This window comes from Acinonyx jubatus, chromosome C1, assembly GCF_027475565.1.
Source record: "Acinonyx jubatus isolate Ajub_Pintada_27869175 chromosome C1, VMU_Ajub_asm_v1.0, whole genome shotgun sequence".
Taxonomy (NCBI): Eukaryota; Metazoa; Chordata; class Mammalia; order Carnivora; family Felidae; genus Acinonyx; species Acinonyx jubatus.
Genome location: NC_069381.1, coordinates 35561218 through 35581295, shown reverse-complemented (window position 1 = coordinate 35581295; position 20078 = coordinate 35561218). Strand labels below are relative to the sequence as shown.

Sequence of the window (20078 nt, the reverse complement as noted above, 5' to 3'; positions counted from 1 at the left end):
TTTTTTAAAAACTAGCAAAACAAGTATGTTAGAAATCAGAAGAGCTATTCTTTATGGGAGTGATAGGATTAAAAGGGAGATTTCTGGGTTCCACAGTGTTTTGTTTTTAATTTTCCTTTGTGAAAACTCAGCTGTACGTTTTCCATTTGTGTACTTTTTGTAGTATGTTACACTTCAGTAAAATATACTGAAAAACGGGCTGGTAAATTTTTTTTTAAGTTGAATGACTTGCCTTGCTTGTACTTTTACCTCAGAACTAATTCTTTAAAAAAAAAAAAAAACTATGTAAAATTAAAAAGCAGGGTTCTACAATCAATAAAATAATTTTGAATAATCAAGACCTGACTTCCATCTTCTAACTAAACTTTCCACTGCAGGTTCAGACTTTTTTTAATGTTTACTTATTTTGAGAGAGAGAGAGAGAGAGAGAGAGAAAGAGAGTGAGTGTGAGTGAGTAGGGGAGGGGCAAAGACAGACAGAGAATCCCAAGCGGAATCTGCACTGTCAGCGCAGAGCCTAATGTGGGGCTGGATCTAAAGACCATGAGATCATGACCTGAACCAAGATCAAGAGTTGGATGCTCAACCCACTGAGCCATGCAGTCGCCCATTTTGTAGTTTTTATTACAAAATTTTGTATAAGTTTTTCACCACCTTGGTCAGGCTTATACCTAGTATCTAACTCTTGGATGTTATTTAAAATTTTTTTAATGTTTACTTATTTTTGAAAGAGAGAGACAGAGTGCAAGCAGGGGAGAGGCAGAGAGGGAGACACAGAATCTGGAGCAAGCTCCAGGCTCTGAGCTACCAGCACAGCCAAAGTCAGATGTTTAACTGACTGAGCCACCCAGGCACCCCTGGTGCTATTTTAAATGAACTGTTAACTTTCCAGATCATTTATTATATAAACGCATAACTCATTTTTTTTTTTTTTTTTAAAGTAGGCTCCGTGACTAGCATGGAGTCCAATGTGGGGCTTGAACTCAGGACCCTGAGATCATGATCTGGGCTGAAATCAAGAGTCTGACACTCAACTGACTGAGCCACCCAGGTGCCCTGATTTAAGATTTTACTTTTAAATAATCTGTACACCCAACGTGGGGCTTGGATTCACATCCCCGAGATCAAGAGCTGCATGCTCCAACATCTGAGTCAGCCAGGTGCCCCCAAACAGAGCTGATTTTTGTGTTGATTTAGTATCCTAAAACTTTGCAGGGGCAACCTCACTGGTCAGTAGAGGATGCACTCGATCTTGGGAGTTGTAAGCTGGAGCCCCACGTTGGATATAGAGATTATATAAAAATAAAATCTTAAAAAAACAAAAGCTTGCAAAATTTGTTCATTAGTTTTACCAGTTTTTTTGTGTGTAATCTTTAAGGTGGACTTCATTTAAAATTTTTAAATTTATTTTGGGGCGCCTGGGTGGCGCAGTCGGTTAAGCGTCTGACTTCAGCCAGGTCACGATCTCGCAGTCCGGGAGTTCGAGCCCCGCGTCAGGCTCTGGGCTGATGGCTCAGAGCCTGGAGCCTGTTTCCGATTCTGTGTCTCCCTCTCTCTCTGCCCCTCCCCTGTTCATGCTCTGTCTCTGTCCCAAAAATAAATAAACGTTGAAAAAAAAAATTTTTTTTAATTTTTAAATTTATTTTAAAGAATTTTAATTCCAGTACAATTAACAGTGTTATATTAGTTTCAGGTGTATAATACAGTGATTCAACAATTCTATACATTGCTCAGTGTTCATCATGATAAAGGTAGTTTTTATCTTTAAAAAAATTTTTTACTTAAGTAGTATCCACATCCAACATAGGGCTTGAATTCACCACCAGAGATCAAGAGTTGCATGCTCTGTACTGAGCCAGCCAGGTGTCCAGAAGTGTACTTTAAAAAAAAAATTTTTTTAATGTTTATTTATTTTTGAGAGAGGGGGAGAGACTGGGCACAAACAGAGGGGCAGAGAGAGGGAGACACAGAATCTGAAGCAGGCTCCAGGCTCTGAGCTGTCAGCACAGAGCCCAACACGGGGCTCAAACTCACTGACCACAATATCATGACCTGAGCTGAAGTCAGACACTCAACTGACTGAGTCACCCAAGCTCTCCTAAATTGTCTTAAGAATACAAGGTGATGCTCTTATTCAGAAATAATTTCAACACACTTACTCCATTTATTTTTCTGTCCTCACCTCAAAAAAGGAAATAGCAGAATTACCAAATAACAGAATTCATCTAAAACAAATCTAAGAATAGTTTGTTGCCTTTTCCCCCCAGATTCACCAGAAGGGCTCTTTTCCCACTTACATACTTGAGCTAATACACTTAACTCCCTCCACCCCACTGAAAAATAGGTACTCAGGTGTTCTGGCTAAATCTGTCACACAAATTATGACATTAATTCATCATAAGTCCATAAAGCTAACTCACAAGATTATCTTATTTAAAAATTTAACATTTTATTTATTTTTGAGAGAGAGAGACAGAACGTGAGCGGGGGAGGGGCAGAGACACAGAACCCAAAGCAGTCTCCAGGCTCCAAGCTGTCAGCACAGAGCCTGATGGGGGGCTCGAACTCACAAACTCACAAACCGTGAGCTCGTGACCCAAGCTGAAGTCAGACGCTTACCCAACTGAGCACCCAGGCACCCCGGTTATTTTATTTTAAACAGCAAAATACTAAGCACTAACATAACCACCACACCAACATGAATGAAACGAATCACTTGTGGAAATAAAAAAACCCCACAACTTTGAAGATTATTGAGCTAAACCACCTAATTATTATTTTGACATCTCTCTTCTCAAGCAACAAATAAGCAGCCCAGGAATTATACAACAGCTAAGCCAGAATTCAGTGCATCACAAAGACTCCCTTCTGAGCTTTCTTTCCTTTTTACCATTACAAACTGCTATATTCTTTACTTTTTGTAACAAAAAGATTAAGAACTGGTTAGAAAGGTAATAAGGGCAAGGACTGATTTAGCACTTAGTCACTGGTTACCTTTAGCAATGTTTTATTTATTTTTAAGAGACTAAGAGACAAGCGTGAGTGGGGAGGGGGCAGAGAGAGAGGGAGGGAGATACAGAATCCTAAGCAGGCTCCAGGCTCTGAGCTGTCAGCACAGAGGCTGATGCGGGGCTGGAACCCACCAGCCGTGAGATCATGACCTGAGCCGAAGTCAGACGTTTAACCGACTGAGCCACCCAGGCACCCACCCAGCAATGTTTAAATGGCATGAGGGGAGAGAGGCCAAATTGAAGCTTTTTACAGGTGACAAAATTGTGGCCCAACATCTCTCTACTTAAGCAATGAAGTTGGTATCAAAATCAACTCTGAACTAAGTCTTTTTCTCATTCCACTTTTCCTCTCTACTGGTTTGAAAGTTATACATGTTCTTATTCTTTTAGTTATATCAGAATTATAGGGGTGCCTGGGTGGCTCAGTCGGTTAAGCTTTGGCTCAGGTCATATCTCATGGTTTGTGAATTCAGGCCCCACAGTGGGACTCTATCAGCACAGAGCCTGCTTCGGATCCTGTTGCCCTCTCTCTCAAAAATAAACATTTTTTAAAAATTATAAAGTGCATCATATGAAAGTCTAAACTCCTTTTCTTTACCTACCCCTTTAAATTTAACCTTTAGACATTTTACCTCTGAAAAGCCTCACCAACTTGTGTAACTGAGAAATGCCATCTTTACTGTTCCCTCAGATTAGCTAATTAGGTTTTCATGGAATTTACTCAGGTTTTTCTAGGAGTAATGAAGGAATAAAAAAGGAAATACTGGGATTTAACCCAGACTGCCACTTACTAATTTGGAAATTATTTCACCACTCTAACCTTTTTTTTTCTTATCAATAAAAGATAACTATTTCATAGCATACTTAAGTGGATCAAATAAAAACACTCAGAAAAGCACTTATTACAGGGGTGCCTGGCTGGCTCAGTCGGTTAAGCATCCAACTTCCTCTCGGGTCATGATCTCGCGGTTTGTGAGTTCGAGCCTCACGTCGGGCTCTGTACTGACAGCTCCCAGCCTAGAGCCTGCTTCAGCTTCTGTGTCCCACTCTTTCTCTGCCCCTCCCTCGCTCATGCTCTCTCTCTCTCCCAACAATAAATAAAACATTAAAAAAAAAATTTTTTAAAGAAAGAAAAGCACTTATTACAATTGGTCGGTTTTAGTTTGCAACTTATGATAGGAAGAACTTATATTTTCCTTTTTGGTGGCACATGAGAACTTTCTCTGTGTATGACCTTCCAGGAAGCCGCAGACCAGTTCACTACCAACTTTGCCAAACACTGATAACATCTGGAAATCTGCAATCCATATTCATTGCATAATTTTATCTCAAAACAAAACCCATACAGCTTTTATTAAGTATTGTAGAGGGTAAGGATCCCTCTAAGTGGAATGATTGCTAGAGCTGTCTAGGGCACCATAACATGGGTCTCCTGAGAATCTCAAGTAAGATCCTTAAAAAAAAAAAAAAAGATACCACACGACTCACAAAGCTTGTTATTTCAGTCCTAGTAAATCAATGAAGAGGCTGAAAACGGAGCTTGAAACTTAAAATTGTACTTTCCAAGAGTTTCCAAGTGATTTTGATGCTGGTTTGGGAACCACTCCTCAACATGAACATGGTTCTGAAGGGAAAGAGAACCAAAAAGTGGTAGGTAGCATGATAGAGATACGTAAATCTCTAGTAACTGACTGTACTGCTAGTACAGTGTAGTTAGTGTAGTCTAAGCCTACAGAACCTCACAGCAACCTTTCTCTTTATAGTGGAGAAAGCTTACTTTTAAAGTGCAGAAGAGAAGGAAAAATATAAGACCAGGCCCCTAAGAAACGAAGGATAATTGAAAAGTGAGACCTACTAGATGAAGAGCACTTGCTCCCTCGAATTAATGGAGTGTTCCCTTTCACGTTTCAAGAAATACCTTACACCTGACGAGCACTGTGCCATTTTCAAAGCAATCATATATCTTTTATTCAAGCCTCCTACTACTAGTCGCGGATATTACAGTCCATTCACCTAGCAACCAAACACTTCTGAAAGTGAGGGGAGCTCCAAGCAGTGCTAGGTGAAGATGCTGTGTGTCCCCATAAAAATCCCTCCCTAGCAGCCAAGTCTCTGGACAACTCTTGAAGCCTAAAGAGACACTATGCTCTCCGTCACAGGCCTAAGAACGAGGACAGCTGAGTAGGAGGACACGAGGCGAGCGAATAGACGGTGGAAAACAAGCTTCACCGCGCCACACCGCGGAAGTTGGAGGTTCTCCGCGAGCCGCACAGCCCCAAACAATGGAGTTTTCCCGCCTCCTCAGGACCCCGCCCCCTGCTCCAGAGCTAGAGGGAAGGGAACGCTCCCGCGCAAGCCCCGCCCCCGCAGGCCCCGCCCCCTCCAGAGCCCACCGGACCGGCCCCCCTCCTCATGCAGAGGGGTTTTTTTTTTTTTTTTTTGGCGCCAAATCTCTTGAGTTGTTTTCCCGGTTTGTTTGGGGACCCTACTGAAGACACGAGCCAAGAGTGGGAGGACAGTAGGAGCTTAAACACAGACCAGCGCGCTGTGGCCCCGCCTCCTCAAAGATAGCCCCGGGCCGGGGGAGGAAGGAGAGGGGCAGGCGATGGAGCAGCCGCCGCTGCCCCCGGCAAGATGGCGGCCGCGAAAAGCGGGGCAGGGGGCGCCAGCCGACTTGCGTTACCGCTAATGCTCGAGGTTCTCTGCAAGAGGTGGGTTTCCACAGTGCCGGCCTCCCCAAACTGCGACGGTTGCTCACTGGGAGGCAAGTCCTCCCTCTCACGGGTCTGTCCCTCCGGGGGAGCCCCCGTCCACCACCCCCTCCCCGTGTACTGGCCAGTGCCTCAAGCTCTCTACAGTCCCGCTTACTTGTCGGCGGAAACCAGCTCCGCGGTGATGGCGGCAGTGGCTGTGGACTCTGCTGCCATCGTTCCCCTGAGGTGGTGGACCAGCGGGCAGAACAGAATCTGTGAGGAAAACAGAGGGAATTTGGGAAGCCAGAAACCTATTCAGGGACAGAAAATGGCAGATTGGAGACCCCGCGCGGCTGGACCCCTATATATACCAGAGCCCTTCGCCCCGCCCTTCCACTTCCGGATCCGCCCCCTCGAGTTTAAAGGGCCAGGACTCTGCTCCAGTCCAGTCCAAGGACACGCCCTCTCTCGCGGTCGTTTTCAACGGGGTACCTTCCTCCGTGGCCAGCTTTCTCCCCAAAAAGTAACTTCCTGCATCTCTAGCAAGTCGCGTAAGAAGAACTGGAATCTTGGTATTACAACTCCTGACTGGGCGTCGGCCAGCGACTTTCACAGAAGGGGAAGCTGGTGCTGCTCTGCATGTTTGGAGAGAGTAACCGAGGGTCTCTTTCTGGCCCAGATACTCCGAAAGGTGAACGAAACTTTCTATCCGTCCTCTCAGTCCTAACGGATGGACACGAAAGAACCGAGCATGGGTACAGCAGCAACGTCCAGAACTGATTTCGGTAAGAGACTCGTGGCTCTGAACCTCAGCAACAATGATGCAAGAAAATACTACCCTAGGATTGGCTACCGCTGAAACTACCGCGCTGGATTCAAAGTCAGGGCTGCGGGTGTTGGCGACTGGCTCCTCCCTCTGGGCCCGCCCCCCTTCAGCTGGCCCAATCCCCTGACGCAATCCTCTTAGCCCTACCCAGACTCCAAATCTGGCTAGTTGAACTCTCCCAGCTCTTTTCCTCCACTCCACTCGGAGCTACCGTTTGTCGTTTGCACAGTACGAAAAGAGTACTTTGCTTAGGCACTTTGAAAGATGTTAGCCGTTTTTATTAAATCTTAACAACACTACTGGTGAGATCGGGATTATCAGCCCCATTTGGTAGAAATAGAAGCCAAGGTTCAGAGGGGGCGCCTAGGTGGCTCGGCTAAGTATCGGTCTCTCCATTTCGGTTCAGGTCGTGATCTCATGATTGGGGGGAGTTCGAGCCCGCATCCGGCTCCCACGCTGACTGTGTGGAGCCTGCTTGGGATTCTGTCTCTCTGCTCCTCCCCACCTACCCCCTCTCAAAATAAATACACTGTAAAGGGGGGGCGGGGGGGAAGCAGTGTGCCTTGTTCAGAAAGTTGCAAGACAAGTCAGTTACAGAAAGCAGTGTGCTTCCATTTCCTGCAACTGGCAGTGGAAGATAACTGGCAGGCTGCAATGATTGCACTTTCTCACACCTGTAGCATCATCCATTGCCTTCCACCATGGCCTTCCCTATGGTGATCAGAACAGGGATTTTTTTTAAATTTTTTTTTAACGTTTATTTATTTTTGAGACAGACAGAGACAGAGCATGAACGGGGGAAGGTCAGAGAGAGGGAGACACAGAATCTGAAACAGGCTCCAGGTTCTGAGCTGTCAAGCACAGAGCCGGATGCGGGGCTCAAACCCACGGACCGGACCGTGAGATCATGACCCCAGCCGAAGTCGGCCGCTTAACCGACTGAGCCACCCAGGTGCCCCAGAACAGGGATTTTATTTCTGTCCAGGTTAAGGCACACTGGAAAAGATTTCCTGCAAGGTCAGGCAGGTTGAAATCTTAGGGGCATAGAGCTAGACCTGTAAATGCCAATTCCTGTGGCAAACAGAAGTGGGATCCCCTTTATTAGCTGGGTGACTTGAGGTAAGTCATGTAATCTTTTAAGATTGTATGTAAAATGAGGACAATATTTATATTCACTCCTTCAGGATATTGTGAAAATTACAGTTAATGCTTGTTTCAATAATCAACACTACCTGGCTTATGCTAAACACTCATTAAATGGCTACCACTGTCTGATAACGTGGTGACTGGAGGGTTGGCTTGGGGAAGGGGAGATCTCTTCAGAGTCATTGCAGCATTGCAACCTGGGCTAGGGTCTGAGAAACCAGTCTAGTACCTTTTGTTGAAACACCCAGAGTCTAAGGGACCCCCAAAAACGAACCACCAGAGTCCAGAGTCAAAGCTAAGCAGCAAGGGTCATTTATTGCAGGTTCGAACCTGGACCTCTGCGCACTCGTTGCCGGTGACGACGAGAGGTCCTGAGAGAAGTTTTTACACCCCTTTTATAGACAGGTACAAACAAGTCATGGGGAAATCAGGAATACACGGATGTGCCAAGCAACAATGATTGATCAGAAATACACGGATGTGCCAAGTAACAATGGTTGATCAAGAATATACGGTTGTGCCAGGCAACTATGATTGATCAGAAATACACGGATGTGCCAAGTAACAATGGTTGATCAAGAATATACGGTTGTGCCAGGCAACTATGATTGATCAGAAGTACACGGATGTGCCAAGTAACAATGGTTGATCAAGAATATACGGTTGTGCCAGGCAACTATGATTGATCAGGAATACATGGGCGCGCCAAGCAATTGTACAGAAGCGGAACAAGCTGGTTAAGCTTAGTTAAGTTTCAGTTTCCCGTAACTTAAGCTTTTAAGTTTTAATTTTCTCAGGCCTCTCATTGTGACCCACTCATCTGTTAAACTAACATTCACAGAGCAACCATGCTGTGCAAGGCTTTGTACTAGGTCCTAAGGACAAAAGACATGATCTCTGACTTTGGGGAATTCAGTTGTATAAAAAATAGATTTTAAAATAGATTTTAAATCCATCCACTCTGTCAGTCTTTACTACCAGCATTCTGATCCAAGCCTAGCTATCATCATCTCTTGCCTGTACTACTACACAGCCTCTGGTCTCTGCATAATCCTCTCCAGGAAAATCTTTTTAAAATATAAATAAGATCACATCACTCTCCTTGAATAGCTTTCCATTGCTCTTAGAAGAAATTTTGAGCTCCTTATCATTGCCTGCAAGGTCCTGTATGATCCAGCTCCAATCCACCTCTCCAAACATCTCATACTACTCCCTTTCCTTTATCTTCCTCCTACTATGTTGATCTCCTTGCTATTCCTCAGAATGCCCAAGCCCTTTCTCATATCCAGGGGCCTTTGTGCTTACTACCTGACTGCCTAGAAAGCTCTTCTCCCAATACTTGGAATGACTAGCTCTATTCATCCTTCAGGCCTCATTTTAAATGTTACTTCTCCAAAGAAGCCTTCCCAGTCCACTCAATCAAAATTAGCTTCCTTTTTGTATATTCTTCCATTGTGCTCATCAAACTCTGAAGTTATTTACTTGGTTTTTTTGTTTTTGTTTTTGTTTTTTAACTCTTACCCAGTTCTAAGTATAGGTTCCATGTGACTTTTTCTGTCTTGTTTATAGCTAAATCCCCAATGCATACCAGAGTAGTGGCTGACTCACACTAGGTGTCCAAAGTGAACTTGTTGGGGGGGGCGCCTGGGTGACTCAGTCAGTTTAGTGTCCAACTTCGGGTTAGATCATGACCTCTCGGTTTGTGAGTTCAAGCCCTGGATCGGGGTCTGTGCTGACAGCTCAGAGCCTGTAGCTGCTTTAGATTCTGTGTCTCCCTCTCTCTCTGCCCCTCCACTGCTCACACTCTATCTCTCTAAAAAATAAATAAACATTGAAAAAATGTTTTTTAATGTTGAAAAAAAAGTGAACTTGTTAGATGACTGAAGGAATGAACAAATGAAGCAATCATAGTATAATCATAATTAGAACTGAAAGAAATTTCACTTAGAATATATCTACTTAGGGGCGCCTGGGTGGCTCAGTCGGTTAAGCGTCCGACTTCGGCTCAGGTCATGATCTCGTGGTTCGTGGGTTCGAGCCCCGCATCAGGCTCTGTGCTGACAGCTCAGAGCCTGGAGCCTGCTTCAGATTCTGTGTCTCCCCCTCTCTCTGACCCTCCCCCGTTCATGCTCTGTCTCTCTCTGTCTCAAAAATAAATAAACATTAAAAAAAAATTTTTTAAAAAGTATATCTACTTAAAATAAGAACCAATATTTCATAGTAAGTAATAAGGATAATGGGACTTTATCTGGGGTGGGGTGGGAAGAATCTTATATTTAACAAGATTTAGGGAGGGCTTCCAGTTAAAGATATTGGGTTGAGGGGTGCCTGGATAGCTCAGTCGGTTGAGTGCCAGACATTGGCTCAGGTCATGATCTCATGGTTCATGGGTTCAAGCCCCACATTGGCTCTCTGCTGTCAGTGCAGAGCCTGATTTGGATCCTCTGGCTCCCTCTCTCTCTGCCCCTCCCCTGCACTTTCTCTCTCTTTCTCTCTCTCTCTCTCAAAAATAAAAAATAAATAAATAAAACATTTTAAAAAGATGTTGGGTTGAAGACATACATTTACATCCATTCCCTTTTGAAGCCTGTCTACATACTAATAAAGGAAATTTTTTGTTTTTTTTTAATGTGATTGACCCTAGAGAATTTTAATTTTTTTTAATATGTATTTATTTTGAGAGAGAGTAGGAAGAGGCAGAGATTGAATCCCAAGCAGGCTCTGTACTGTCAGCACAGAGCCTGACACAGGGCTCAATCCAACAAACCATGAGATTATAACCTGAGCCTAAATCAAGAGTCAGATGCTTAACCTACTAAGCCAGGCACACCTTTTATTTGTTGTTTTGTTTTGTTTTGTTTTTAGGTAAAACAGGATCAAAGAGAATGGGAAAGGAAGCAACAGCAACATTTTAAAAGCTGGAAAAGAGATGAACAAGTAGTAATTAACCTAGCAGACTAAGAAAGGCTCAGGAATTAGTTGCAGCAGGTCCCTCTAGGAATAGAGAATGAAAATAGGGCTAAAAAAAGGCGGTTAGGTTGAACATTTTTAAGAGGTAGACTGTCTACATCTTCTTCCCCAAGGCAATAGAAGACTAGAAGTTTAAAGAGGATAAAAGAGGCATCTGGATGGCTCAGTCAGTTAAGCATCCAACTTAGGCTCATGTCATAATCTCATAGTTGATAAATTCGTCATGATCTCATAGTTGATGAGTTCTAGTCCCACACTGCTTCGGATCCTCTGTCTTCCTCTCTCTCTGCCCATCGCCCACTTGTTCTCTCTCTCTCTCTCTCTCTCTCTCTCTCTCTCTCAAAAATAAATAAACATTAAAAAAAAATAAAGAGGATAATACAGGGGAGCCTGGGTGGCTCAATCAATTAAGCATCCAACTCTTGATTTTGGCTTAGGTCATGATCTCAGGCGTTTGTGAGTTGGAGCCCTGCATTGGGCTCTGTGCTGACAGTGCAGAACCTGCTTGAGATTCTCTCTCTCTCTCCCTCTCTCTCTATTCCTCCTCGCTCTCTTTCGCTCTCTCTCAAAATAAATTAAAAAAAAATTTTTTAATAAAAAAAGGATAAAACAGGCCCCGGCAGAGAAGCTGAGGTCATCATTGAATTTGAAATATTTAAAGTGGATACAAAACTGTTTCAGCAATGCAGACAATTAAGTGTGTTGTTGTGGGCGATGGTGCTGTTGGTAAAACCTGTCTCCTGATATCCTACACAACAAATAAATTTCCATCGGAGTATGTACCGACTGTTTTTGACAACTATGCAGTCACAGTTATGATTGGTGGAGAGCCATATACTCTTGGACTTTTTGATACTGCAGGGCAAGAGGATTATGACAGATTACGACCGCTGAGTTATCCACAAACATGTATTTCTAGTCTGTTTTTCAGTGGTCTCTCCATCCCCATTTGAAAATGTGAAGGAGAAGTGGGTGCCTGAGATAACTCACCACTGTCCAAAGACTCCTTTCTTGTTTGTTGGGACCCAAATTGATCTCCGAGATGACCCCTCTACGATTGAGAAACTTGCCAAGAACAAACAGAAGCCTATCACTCCAGAGACTGCTGAAAAGCTGGCCCGTGACCTGAAGGCGGTCAAGTATGTGGAGTGTTCTGCACTCGCACAGAAAGGCCTAAAGAATGTATTTGACGAAGCAATATTGGCTGCCCTGGAGCCTCCAGAACCGAAGAAGACCCGCAGGTGTGTGCTGCTATGAACATCTCCAGAGCCCTTTCCACACAGCTGGTGTCAGCATCGTACTAAAAGCAATGTTAAATCAAACTAAAAATTAAAAATTAAAATTCGTTTTTGCAATAATGACAAATGCCCTGCACCTACCCACATGCACTCGTGTGAGACAAGGCCCATAGGTATGGTCCCCTTCCCCCTCTCAGTACTAGTTAATTTGAGTAATTGTGTATTGGCAGAAAAGTGGTTAGTACTAGTTTTTGTTCTGTTGTTTCAAAAAAAAATTTTTTTTTTTTGTTTTTTTGTTTAAAAGCAAGGCATGCTTGTGATGACTCTGTAACAGACGAATTTGGGCTGTTGAAGCTGCTCCCGGGCCTCCATCCACTCTGGAGAATAATCTGGGACATTTAGGGGTTTTGTTTTTGTTTTTGTTCTTTTTGTTTTTGTTTTTGTTCTTTTTTGGGGGGGGAGTGTGGGGGGGGTTGTTTTTATTTAGTCATGTTTTTTAAATTCAGTAACCATTGGACAGCCCTTAAGGGGAGGAGGATGGACTGACTCCACATTCCACTTCCTAGAGCTAGTTTAGAACACTTGTCCCCCACCTGGTGCTCTTAGGAAGGAGTATAGTAAATGCCTCATTTAATAACATACTCCTTTTTGAAAGTTGCCTTTCTCTCCACCCTTGAGTAGGTCTAGTACTTGATGAAACTCATGAAAGCGGGTGGAACCTGTCTTGCCCCTCCTCTTTTCTAGGATGCACTCTATATGTGACTGTGACTTTCAAGGAAATTTGTTTGCCATTTGCTGATTTTTTTTTTGAAGTTAATTTCTAACTTCATTCATTGATAAATGAAGAAAAGTATTGCACCTTTTGAAATACACCAAATGGATTGAGTACGTAATTAAAAAACATGTTTTCTTCCCTGTCAGTCATTGTCTTACATGCTTAGGTAGATGTCCAGCTTAGTAGCATATGATACGGTGTTCCTAAAACACAGCCAGAGACCTGGTAGATCGAGGAAGTGTGAGGGGTGGTGCTAGAAGACAGATGTCTGTGGAATGATGCACATCCTCTTTCAAGTTGGAGGATGGAGACAGATCTGCTTCATGAAGAAGCTGGGGGTGCGGGTGGGGGTGGGGAGGACATTTAACAACGTGGGGACCAGTCAGGGGAATCCCCTTATTTCTGTTTTGCATAGGAGGAACCCTAGAGTAGCTAGTTAAGGCTCTCTAGTTTAGTAAAAAAAATGGAGTCTTATGAAGATTCTTCATAAGTGTTAATGGGGATTTTATCTGCTTATTTTGGTTGCAGTTCCCAATTTTTAAAAATGTTTAGGTAATCTTCTCCGCCTTCCCCAAATCCTAATTCTCGTAGTGTTGAACCAATGCTTTCACATGTCTCAATTCTTTGTACATGCATTCTTTTCAGGTGTATTAAACAAACAAAAAACCCTTCAAAAAAAAAAGGATAAAACAAAAAAGGATGTTGAACTGAGTGAAGGTTGAGAGTAGAAGGATATTGAAAAAAAGGGATTAAATGATTACATACAAAATGTTGAGACTTTGTGACAGGCAGCTAGTTGTCTTCCCATATGCATGTTCCCCTTTTTCTATAGTAGTAACAGAATCCTGATTTTAATTTATTTATATATTTATTTTTTTATTTTTATTTTATTTTATTTGTTTATTTATATATTTATTTGTCACTGTCCCATGGAGGTAGTACTCACATGATGACATTCTGGTTAATGGAAAGTGAACAGAAGCAATATGTGCAACTTCCAGATAGACACATCAAAGGGAAGGGGCTGGTTTTTCAAAAGACTTGGTAGCGAGGGGCACCTGGGTGGCTCAGTGCATTAAGCTTCCTTCCTCGGCTCAGGTCATGATCTCACCGTTCATGAATTTGAGCACCACATTGGGCTTCTGCACTGACAATAAAGAACCTGCTTGAGATTCTCTCTCCCTCTGTCTCTGTCCCTCCCCTGCTCGTTCTCTCTCTCTCTCCCTCTCTCTCTCTCAAAATGAGTAAATAAAAATAAAACTTAAAAAAAAGAAAAAAGACTTGGTGAACCATCTTCAACCATGTCAATCAGGGCAATGCCCCAGGAATGACAAAGCAGTAATACAGAAGAAGCCTATGTTCCTAGCATCATGGAGCCACTATACCAGCTCTAAGCTGCTTACTCTCAAAATGTTATATAACATAGGGGCACCTGGGTGGCTCAATCTGTTGATTGTCCGCCTCTTGGTTTTAGCTCAGGTCATGATCTTGCAGTTCATGAGTTCAAGCCCCGCATTGGGCTCTGTGCTGATAGTGCAGAGCCTCCTTGGGATACTCTCTCTCCCTCTCTCTTTGCTCCTCCCCTGCTCACTCTCTCTCTCTCAAAATAAATAAACTTTTTTAATAATTTTTTTTAATGTTTTTATTTATTTTTGAGAAAGAGAGAGACAGAGCATGAACGGGGGAGGGTCAGAGAGAGAGGGAGACACAGAATCAGAAGCAGGCTCCAGGCTCTGAGCTGTCAGCACAGAGCCCGACGCGGGGCTCGAACTCACGGACCGTGAGATCATGACCTGAGCCGAAGTCGGATGCTCAACCGACTGAGCCACCCAGGCGCCCCTCAAAATAAATAAACTTTTAAAAAAATGCTATATAAGACAGAAATAAACATCTTAGATATATTATCACATATCAAGCAATAACTACCAGAATTGCAAAATAGAGATAAGTCAATAATTGTAGTTAAATTTTAAATGCTTGTCACTCAGAAATCATTATAAGCACACAAAAAATTAGCAGAAATGTCGAAGACATGACTAATACTATTAATATGCTCAAGTGACTAAATATATGTAGAAATCTATACTCAAAACTTCAAATGCACATTATATTCAAACATTATGGATGATTTACAAAAATGGACCATATATTAGGCCACAAGAAAAATCCCAATAAATTCTAAAGAATCCTTGTCATTGTACAGACTATATTCTCCAACCACTAAGCTTTATTGCACTGCAAATTAACATTTATAGAGTTGACCCTTGAGCAACAACATGGGTTTGAACTGTGTGGATCCACTTACACATGGATTTTTTACAGTATAGCACTCTAAATGTATTTTCTCTTCCTTATGATTTTCTCTTTTTAATTTGAGAAGGAAAGGAGGGGCAGAGAGAGAGAGAGGGAGAGAATCTTAAGCAGGCTCCATGCTCAGCAAGGAGCCCAATGCAAGGCTTGATCCCACAACCCTGAAATCATAACCTGAGCCAAAATGAAGTTGGACATTCAACCGACTGAGCCACCCACGCGCCCCTATGATTTTTTTAAACATATATTTTTAATGTTTTTATTTATTTTTGAAAGAGAGAGAGAGAGGGAGGGGCAGAGAGAGAGAGAGACAGAATCTGAAGCAGGCTCCAGGCTCTGAGCTGACAGCATAGAGCCCGATGCAGGGCTCAGACTCATGAACTGCGAGATCGTGACCTGAGCTGAAGCCGGACACTTAACCAACTGAGCCACCCAGATGCCCCTATGATTTTCTTAATAACATTTTCTTCTCTCTAGCTTCATTGTAAGAATACTGTATGTAATGCATATAACATAAATATATGTTAAATGACTGTTTATGTTATTGGTAAAGTTTCTAGTTGACAGTAGGCTATTAGTAGCTAAGTTTGAGGGGATTAAAAAAGCTATATGTGGATTTTTGTGAGGAGTGGGAGGGAAGAGGGATCAGTGCCTTTAACTTCTGTGTTGTTCAAGAGTCAACTGTATATAGCATAAATAACATAGTATAAATATCCCTTGGGTTAAAAAATCATGAAGGAGGGCACCTGGGTGGCTCAGTCGGTTAAGCATCCAGCTTGGGCTCAGGTCATATCTCGCGGTCCGTGAATCCAAGCCCCCCATCAGGGTCTGTGCTGATAGCTCAGAGCCTGAAGCCTGCTTCAGATTCTGTGTCTCCCTCTCTGTCTGCCCCCCCCCTACTTGCGTGCTCTCTCTCTGTCTCTCTCTCTCAAAAACAAACATTAAAAATATGTTTTTTAAATCACGAAGGAAGTTAAATACTTAGAATGGAGTGATAATGAACACTCTATATGTCAAAATTCATAGGACATGAAGCTGCATTTACATGAATTCTAGCTTTCAAAAAATTTTGTCAGGAAACAGTAAAAAGAATGACCTAATAATTCAATTTATGAAGTTAAAAAAAGCAATAGAGAAATCTCAGGAGGAAAAGACATAAGGAAGATACGGCAGAAATCAAGAGAAAAATTGAAAAATAATAAAACTAGAGACTGCTTCTTTTAAAAAAATTAAATATGTGCAGAAAAAATATATAGATAGCAAATGCAGAAAGGAAAATGCAGAAGAAATAACTATAGAAACTTAAACACAATTTAAAAATAAGCATATTAAGAATAACTATATGTTAATAAATTTGAAAACATAGTTTCATGAATATACGGGTGTTGAAGTGTGGACGATCCACAGAAAGGAATATAAAGAGGAAAATCAACAGAACTTGTCATGAACATTCTAGCAGTTAACATCTCAACCAATAAAAAGATTTTCAGGGACACCTTTGGCTCAAGTTATGATCTTATGGTTCATGAACTCAAGCCCTGCTTCCAGTGAGCTAGAGCCTTGCTTCGGGCTCCACACTGACAGTGCAGGGGCTGCATGAGATTCTCTTTCTCATGCGCCCTCTCTCTCTCAAAAAATAAATTAAAAAAAAAATTTTTTTTTAAAAAGAGATTTTTTTTAATAAAATTTTTAAATGTTTATTTTATTTTTGAGAGAGACAGAGACAGAATGTGAGTGGGTTAGGGGCAGAGAGAGAGGGAGACACAGGATCTGAAGTAGGCTGCAGGCTCTGAGCTGTCAGCACAGAGCCAGACGTGGGGCTTGAACTCACGAACTGTGAGATCATGACCTGAGCCGAAGTCGGATGCTCAACCGATTGAGCCATCCAGGCACCCCTAAAAAGAGATTTTCAATATTTTAATGCTTTGGACAAATATCAGGACTCCTTAATGGATATTTTCCTACATGAATACTGTGACCTCTTTCAAATGCATGTTATCAGTCCCCCTTTTCAAGTATCTTTTTTTTTTTAATGTTTACTTATTTATTCTGAGAGAGAGAGCACAAGCAGGAGGGGCAGAGAAAGAGGGAGAGAATCCCAAGCAGGCTCTGTGTTGTCAGCACAAAGACAGATGCGGGGGCTCAAAATCACGAGCCAAGCTGTGAGATGATCTGAGCCAAGATCAAGAGTGGAACGGACTGTTAACTGAGCCACTCAGGCACCCCTCCAGTATCCTTTTTTAGATTCATCAACATTTTGACTACAAGGTTCACATTCCTTCCCCTACACAATGTTACAAGGTCTAATTTTTCCTACCTGCCTGTGAGATGGACTCTCCCTTGCAGACTACAAGGCAGTTTCTGAGAGGTGTTAGATTGTACTGGTGTATAAAAAATTTTTGGTGTAAGAACTAGAATGTGGTGGTGCTAGCCATTAGCCGGTGAGCACTCTCTTCCTTTCTTCTGGAATATAGTCTTAGAAAGGCAAGTCTCATTTTGAAATTCTTTTTATTCAAAACAATAATCATAAAAAGAATCATTTTTGTAAAAATATTTGAGGACTTCATAGTTTTCCAAAAAGCCTTAATACTTTGATATTAAGTATCTTCCTTCAAAGGCTAGTGTCCTCATCTTTGATTTTCTTTGTTGGTTAACTATCAGATCCTCACTTATCAATGGCTTTGGGTATGTTGTATGAAATTTCTCCAGCTTCACTTCCATTGTTTCATCAAATAATACATCTTTTGCAAGATTTGCAATTTCACTTTGCAGTGGATGTGCACTGTATTATCCAGTGATTAGTCAAAGATGTCAACAGAGAAATTCTAAAGTTAAGTATGGTGAGATGTTTGAGTCAGGAAAAATTTTTAATCAGTCAGTTTTGTTTATTAGTGAATAATTTCATGTTATATTCAATAACTTCTGCTTCCTCATATGGGCTGAATTGTGTCCTCTCCAAATTTCTATACTTAACTCCTAACTCCCAGTACCTCAGAATGTGGCTGTATTTGGAGACAGGGTCTTTAAAGAGATAATTAAGTTAAAATGAGGTCATTAGGATGGGCCCTAATCCAACATGACTGGTGTCTTTATAAGAAGAAATTTGGACTGACCTGGGAGTGAAGCCACTACCACCGTGAGCCTCCTCAAGAAGCTCAAGAGTGATATAAATAGAACTGCCCTACGACCCAGCAATTGCACTACTAAGTATTTATTCAAGGGATACAGGTATGCTGTTTAAAAGGGGTACATGCACCCCAATGTTTATAGCAGCACTATCAACAATAGCCAAAGTATGAAAAGAGCCCAAATGTCCATCGATGGATGAATGGATAAAGAAGATACACACACACACACACACACACACACACACACACACACACAATGGAGTATTACTCGGCAACCAAAAAGAATGAAATCTTGCCATTTGCAACTACGTGAATGGAACTAGAGGGTATTATGCTAAACGAAATTAGAGAAAGACAAATATATGGCTTCACTCATATGAGGACTGTAAGACACAGAACAGATGAACACAAGGGAAGGAAAGCAAAATAATATAACAGGGAAGTGTACAAAACATAAGAGACTCTTAAATGTGGAACAAACAGAGGGTTACTGAGGGGTTATGGGAGGGGGGATGGGCTAAATGGGTAAGGGTCATTAAGGAGTCTACTCCTGAAATCATTGTTGCACTATATGCTAACTAATTTGGATGTAAATTAAATACATACATACATACATACATACATAAAAGAAGCTCAAGAGTGAGACGACCCCAGAGGAGCTACAGAAGTGGGAGGATGAAGAGTTTAACATGGGTCCACTCTCTGTGCTCACACATTCAGTCAAGAATGCCCAAGTGTTCATCAACTGCTGCAACAAGAAGCCCCTGGGCCCTGGGAAGGCCTTTGACAGGCATTGCACCATGGTGCTGGAGAATGTGAGAGATGTGGACTGATGTCCCCAAGAGTGGTAAGAGTAAGAAGTCCAAGCCAATCAACAAAACCACTGCATCTCCAAGATGTTCCTGTGTGGGACTGGGTCATTGTGGTCCGGCAGAACCTACTTATCGAAGGCAAGCAGGGACTTTCTCCTCACAGTTGGAATTCCCTCATCCTTCGAAGACCTGCCCTTTGGAATGGGAATAATAAAGTCTTAGGTTTTTTCTGTGGCAAAAAAAAAAAAAAAAAAAAGAGAGCGAGAGAAGAAATTTGGACATAGAAGTATACAGAGAGAAGTTGTAAAGGCACAGGGAGATGGCCATCTATAAGCCAAGGAAAAAGGCCTGGCACAAATCCTTCCCTCATGACCTTCAGAAGGAAGCAATCCTGACACCTTCATCTTAGACTTGTAAATTCCAGAAGTGTGAGGAATAAATTTCTGTTGTTTAAGCCACCCATTCTGTGGTACTGTTACAGCAGGCCTAGCAAATTAATACACCTCATACTCAAACTACTTCATAATTGTAGAAACTTGAATCATGAGTCAGAAGCTATGGAATCATAAGCAAACAACCTGGGGAGGGGGAGGTCAGGAAAGAGGTCCCAGAGGAAGTGACAGCTAAACTGGACATTTAAGGAAGAGGTGTTAACTGCACAGTGGGCTAAAGGATGGGTTGTTCCAGGTAGAAAGGACCAGAAAAAACTAACTTCCAACATGCTCCCTCCATCTACTTTTTATCCGTTTAATCCATTCTCTCCACTGCATCAGCATTGTGTTGCTAAGACACATATCATGACAAGTTATTCCGGCTCCAGACTGTGTGGCTTCCTGCTTCGTTCAGGATAAAAGCAAAATCTTTAACTAGGCCCTCCATCATCAGGCCCTACCTAATTTCAGCATTATTTCATGCCATTTCATCCCCACTCACTTTCAGTTTTTATTACAAAAGACTTCTTTAGGTTTTCCCAACAGCTTCTTCTAGTTTCAAGGCTCCCCCCTACCACAAGCTATTCAACTTATATGGAATACTGTTCTCATGCTCACCTCTTTTAACTAATTAATCCCTATTCATCCTTCATATCTCTGCTGATTAAATCAGTAGGCTCCTTACTCTGCATTTTTTCATAACACTTCTTCCAAGTGTAATTAAACTAATTATGCAATT

At 42.1% G+C, this 20078-nt stretch overlaps 1 protein-coding gene and 2 pseudogenes across 6 annotated transcripts in view; 2 read left to right on the top strand and 1 right to left on the bottom strand.

Annotated features, from left to right (window-relative positions):
* NASP (nuclear autoantigenic sperm protein) overlaps positions 1-6483 on the bottom strand; it is a 42230-nt gene extending 35747 nt beyond the window's left edge. For 2 of the 6 annotated variants that reach the window (XM_027059324.2, XM_053213404.1), the window contains exons 1-2: positions 6196-6483; positions 5879-5976 (exon numbers count right to left, since the gene is read on the bottom strand). In XM_027059324.2, the coding sequence (XP_026915125.2) occupies positions 5879-5976; positions 6196-6240 (143 nt within the window). In that variant the 5' untranslated portion in view covers positions 6241-6483. The other 4 variants (XM_053213401.1, XM_053213409.1, XM_027059325.2 and 1 more) reach the window with 4 other exon arrangements.
* A 4780-nt stretch (positions 6484-11263) lies between these two features.
* LOC113599383 (cell division control protein 42 homolog) lies at positions 11264-12140 on the top strand (annotated as a pseudogene).
* A 796-nt stretch (positions 12141-12936) lies between these two features.
* On the top strand, positions 12937-19335 carry LOC113599150 (small nuclear ribonucleoprotein Sm D2-like; annotated as a pseudogene).
* Positions 19336-20078: the final 743 nt, after the last annotated feature.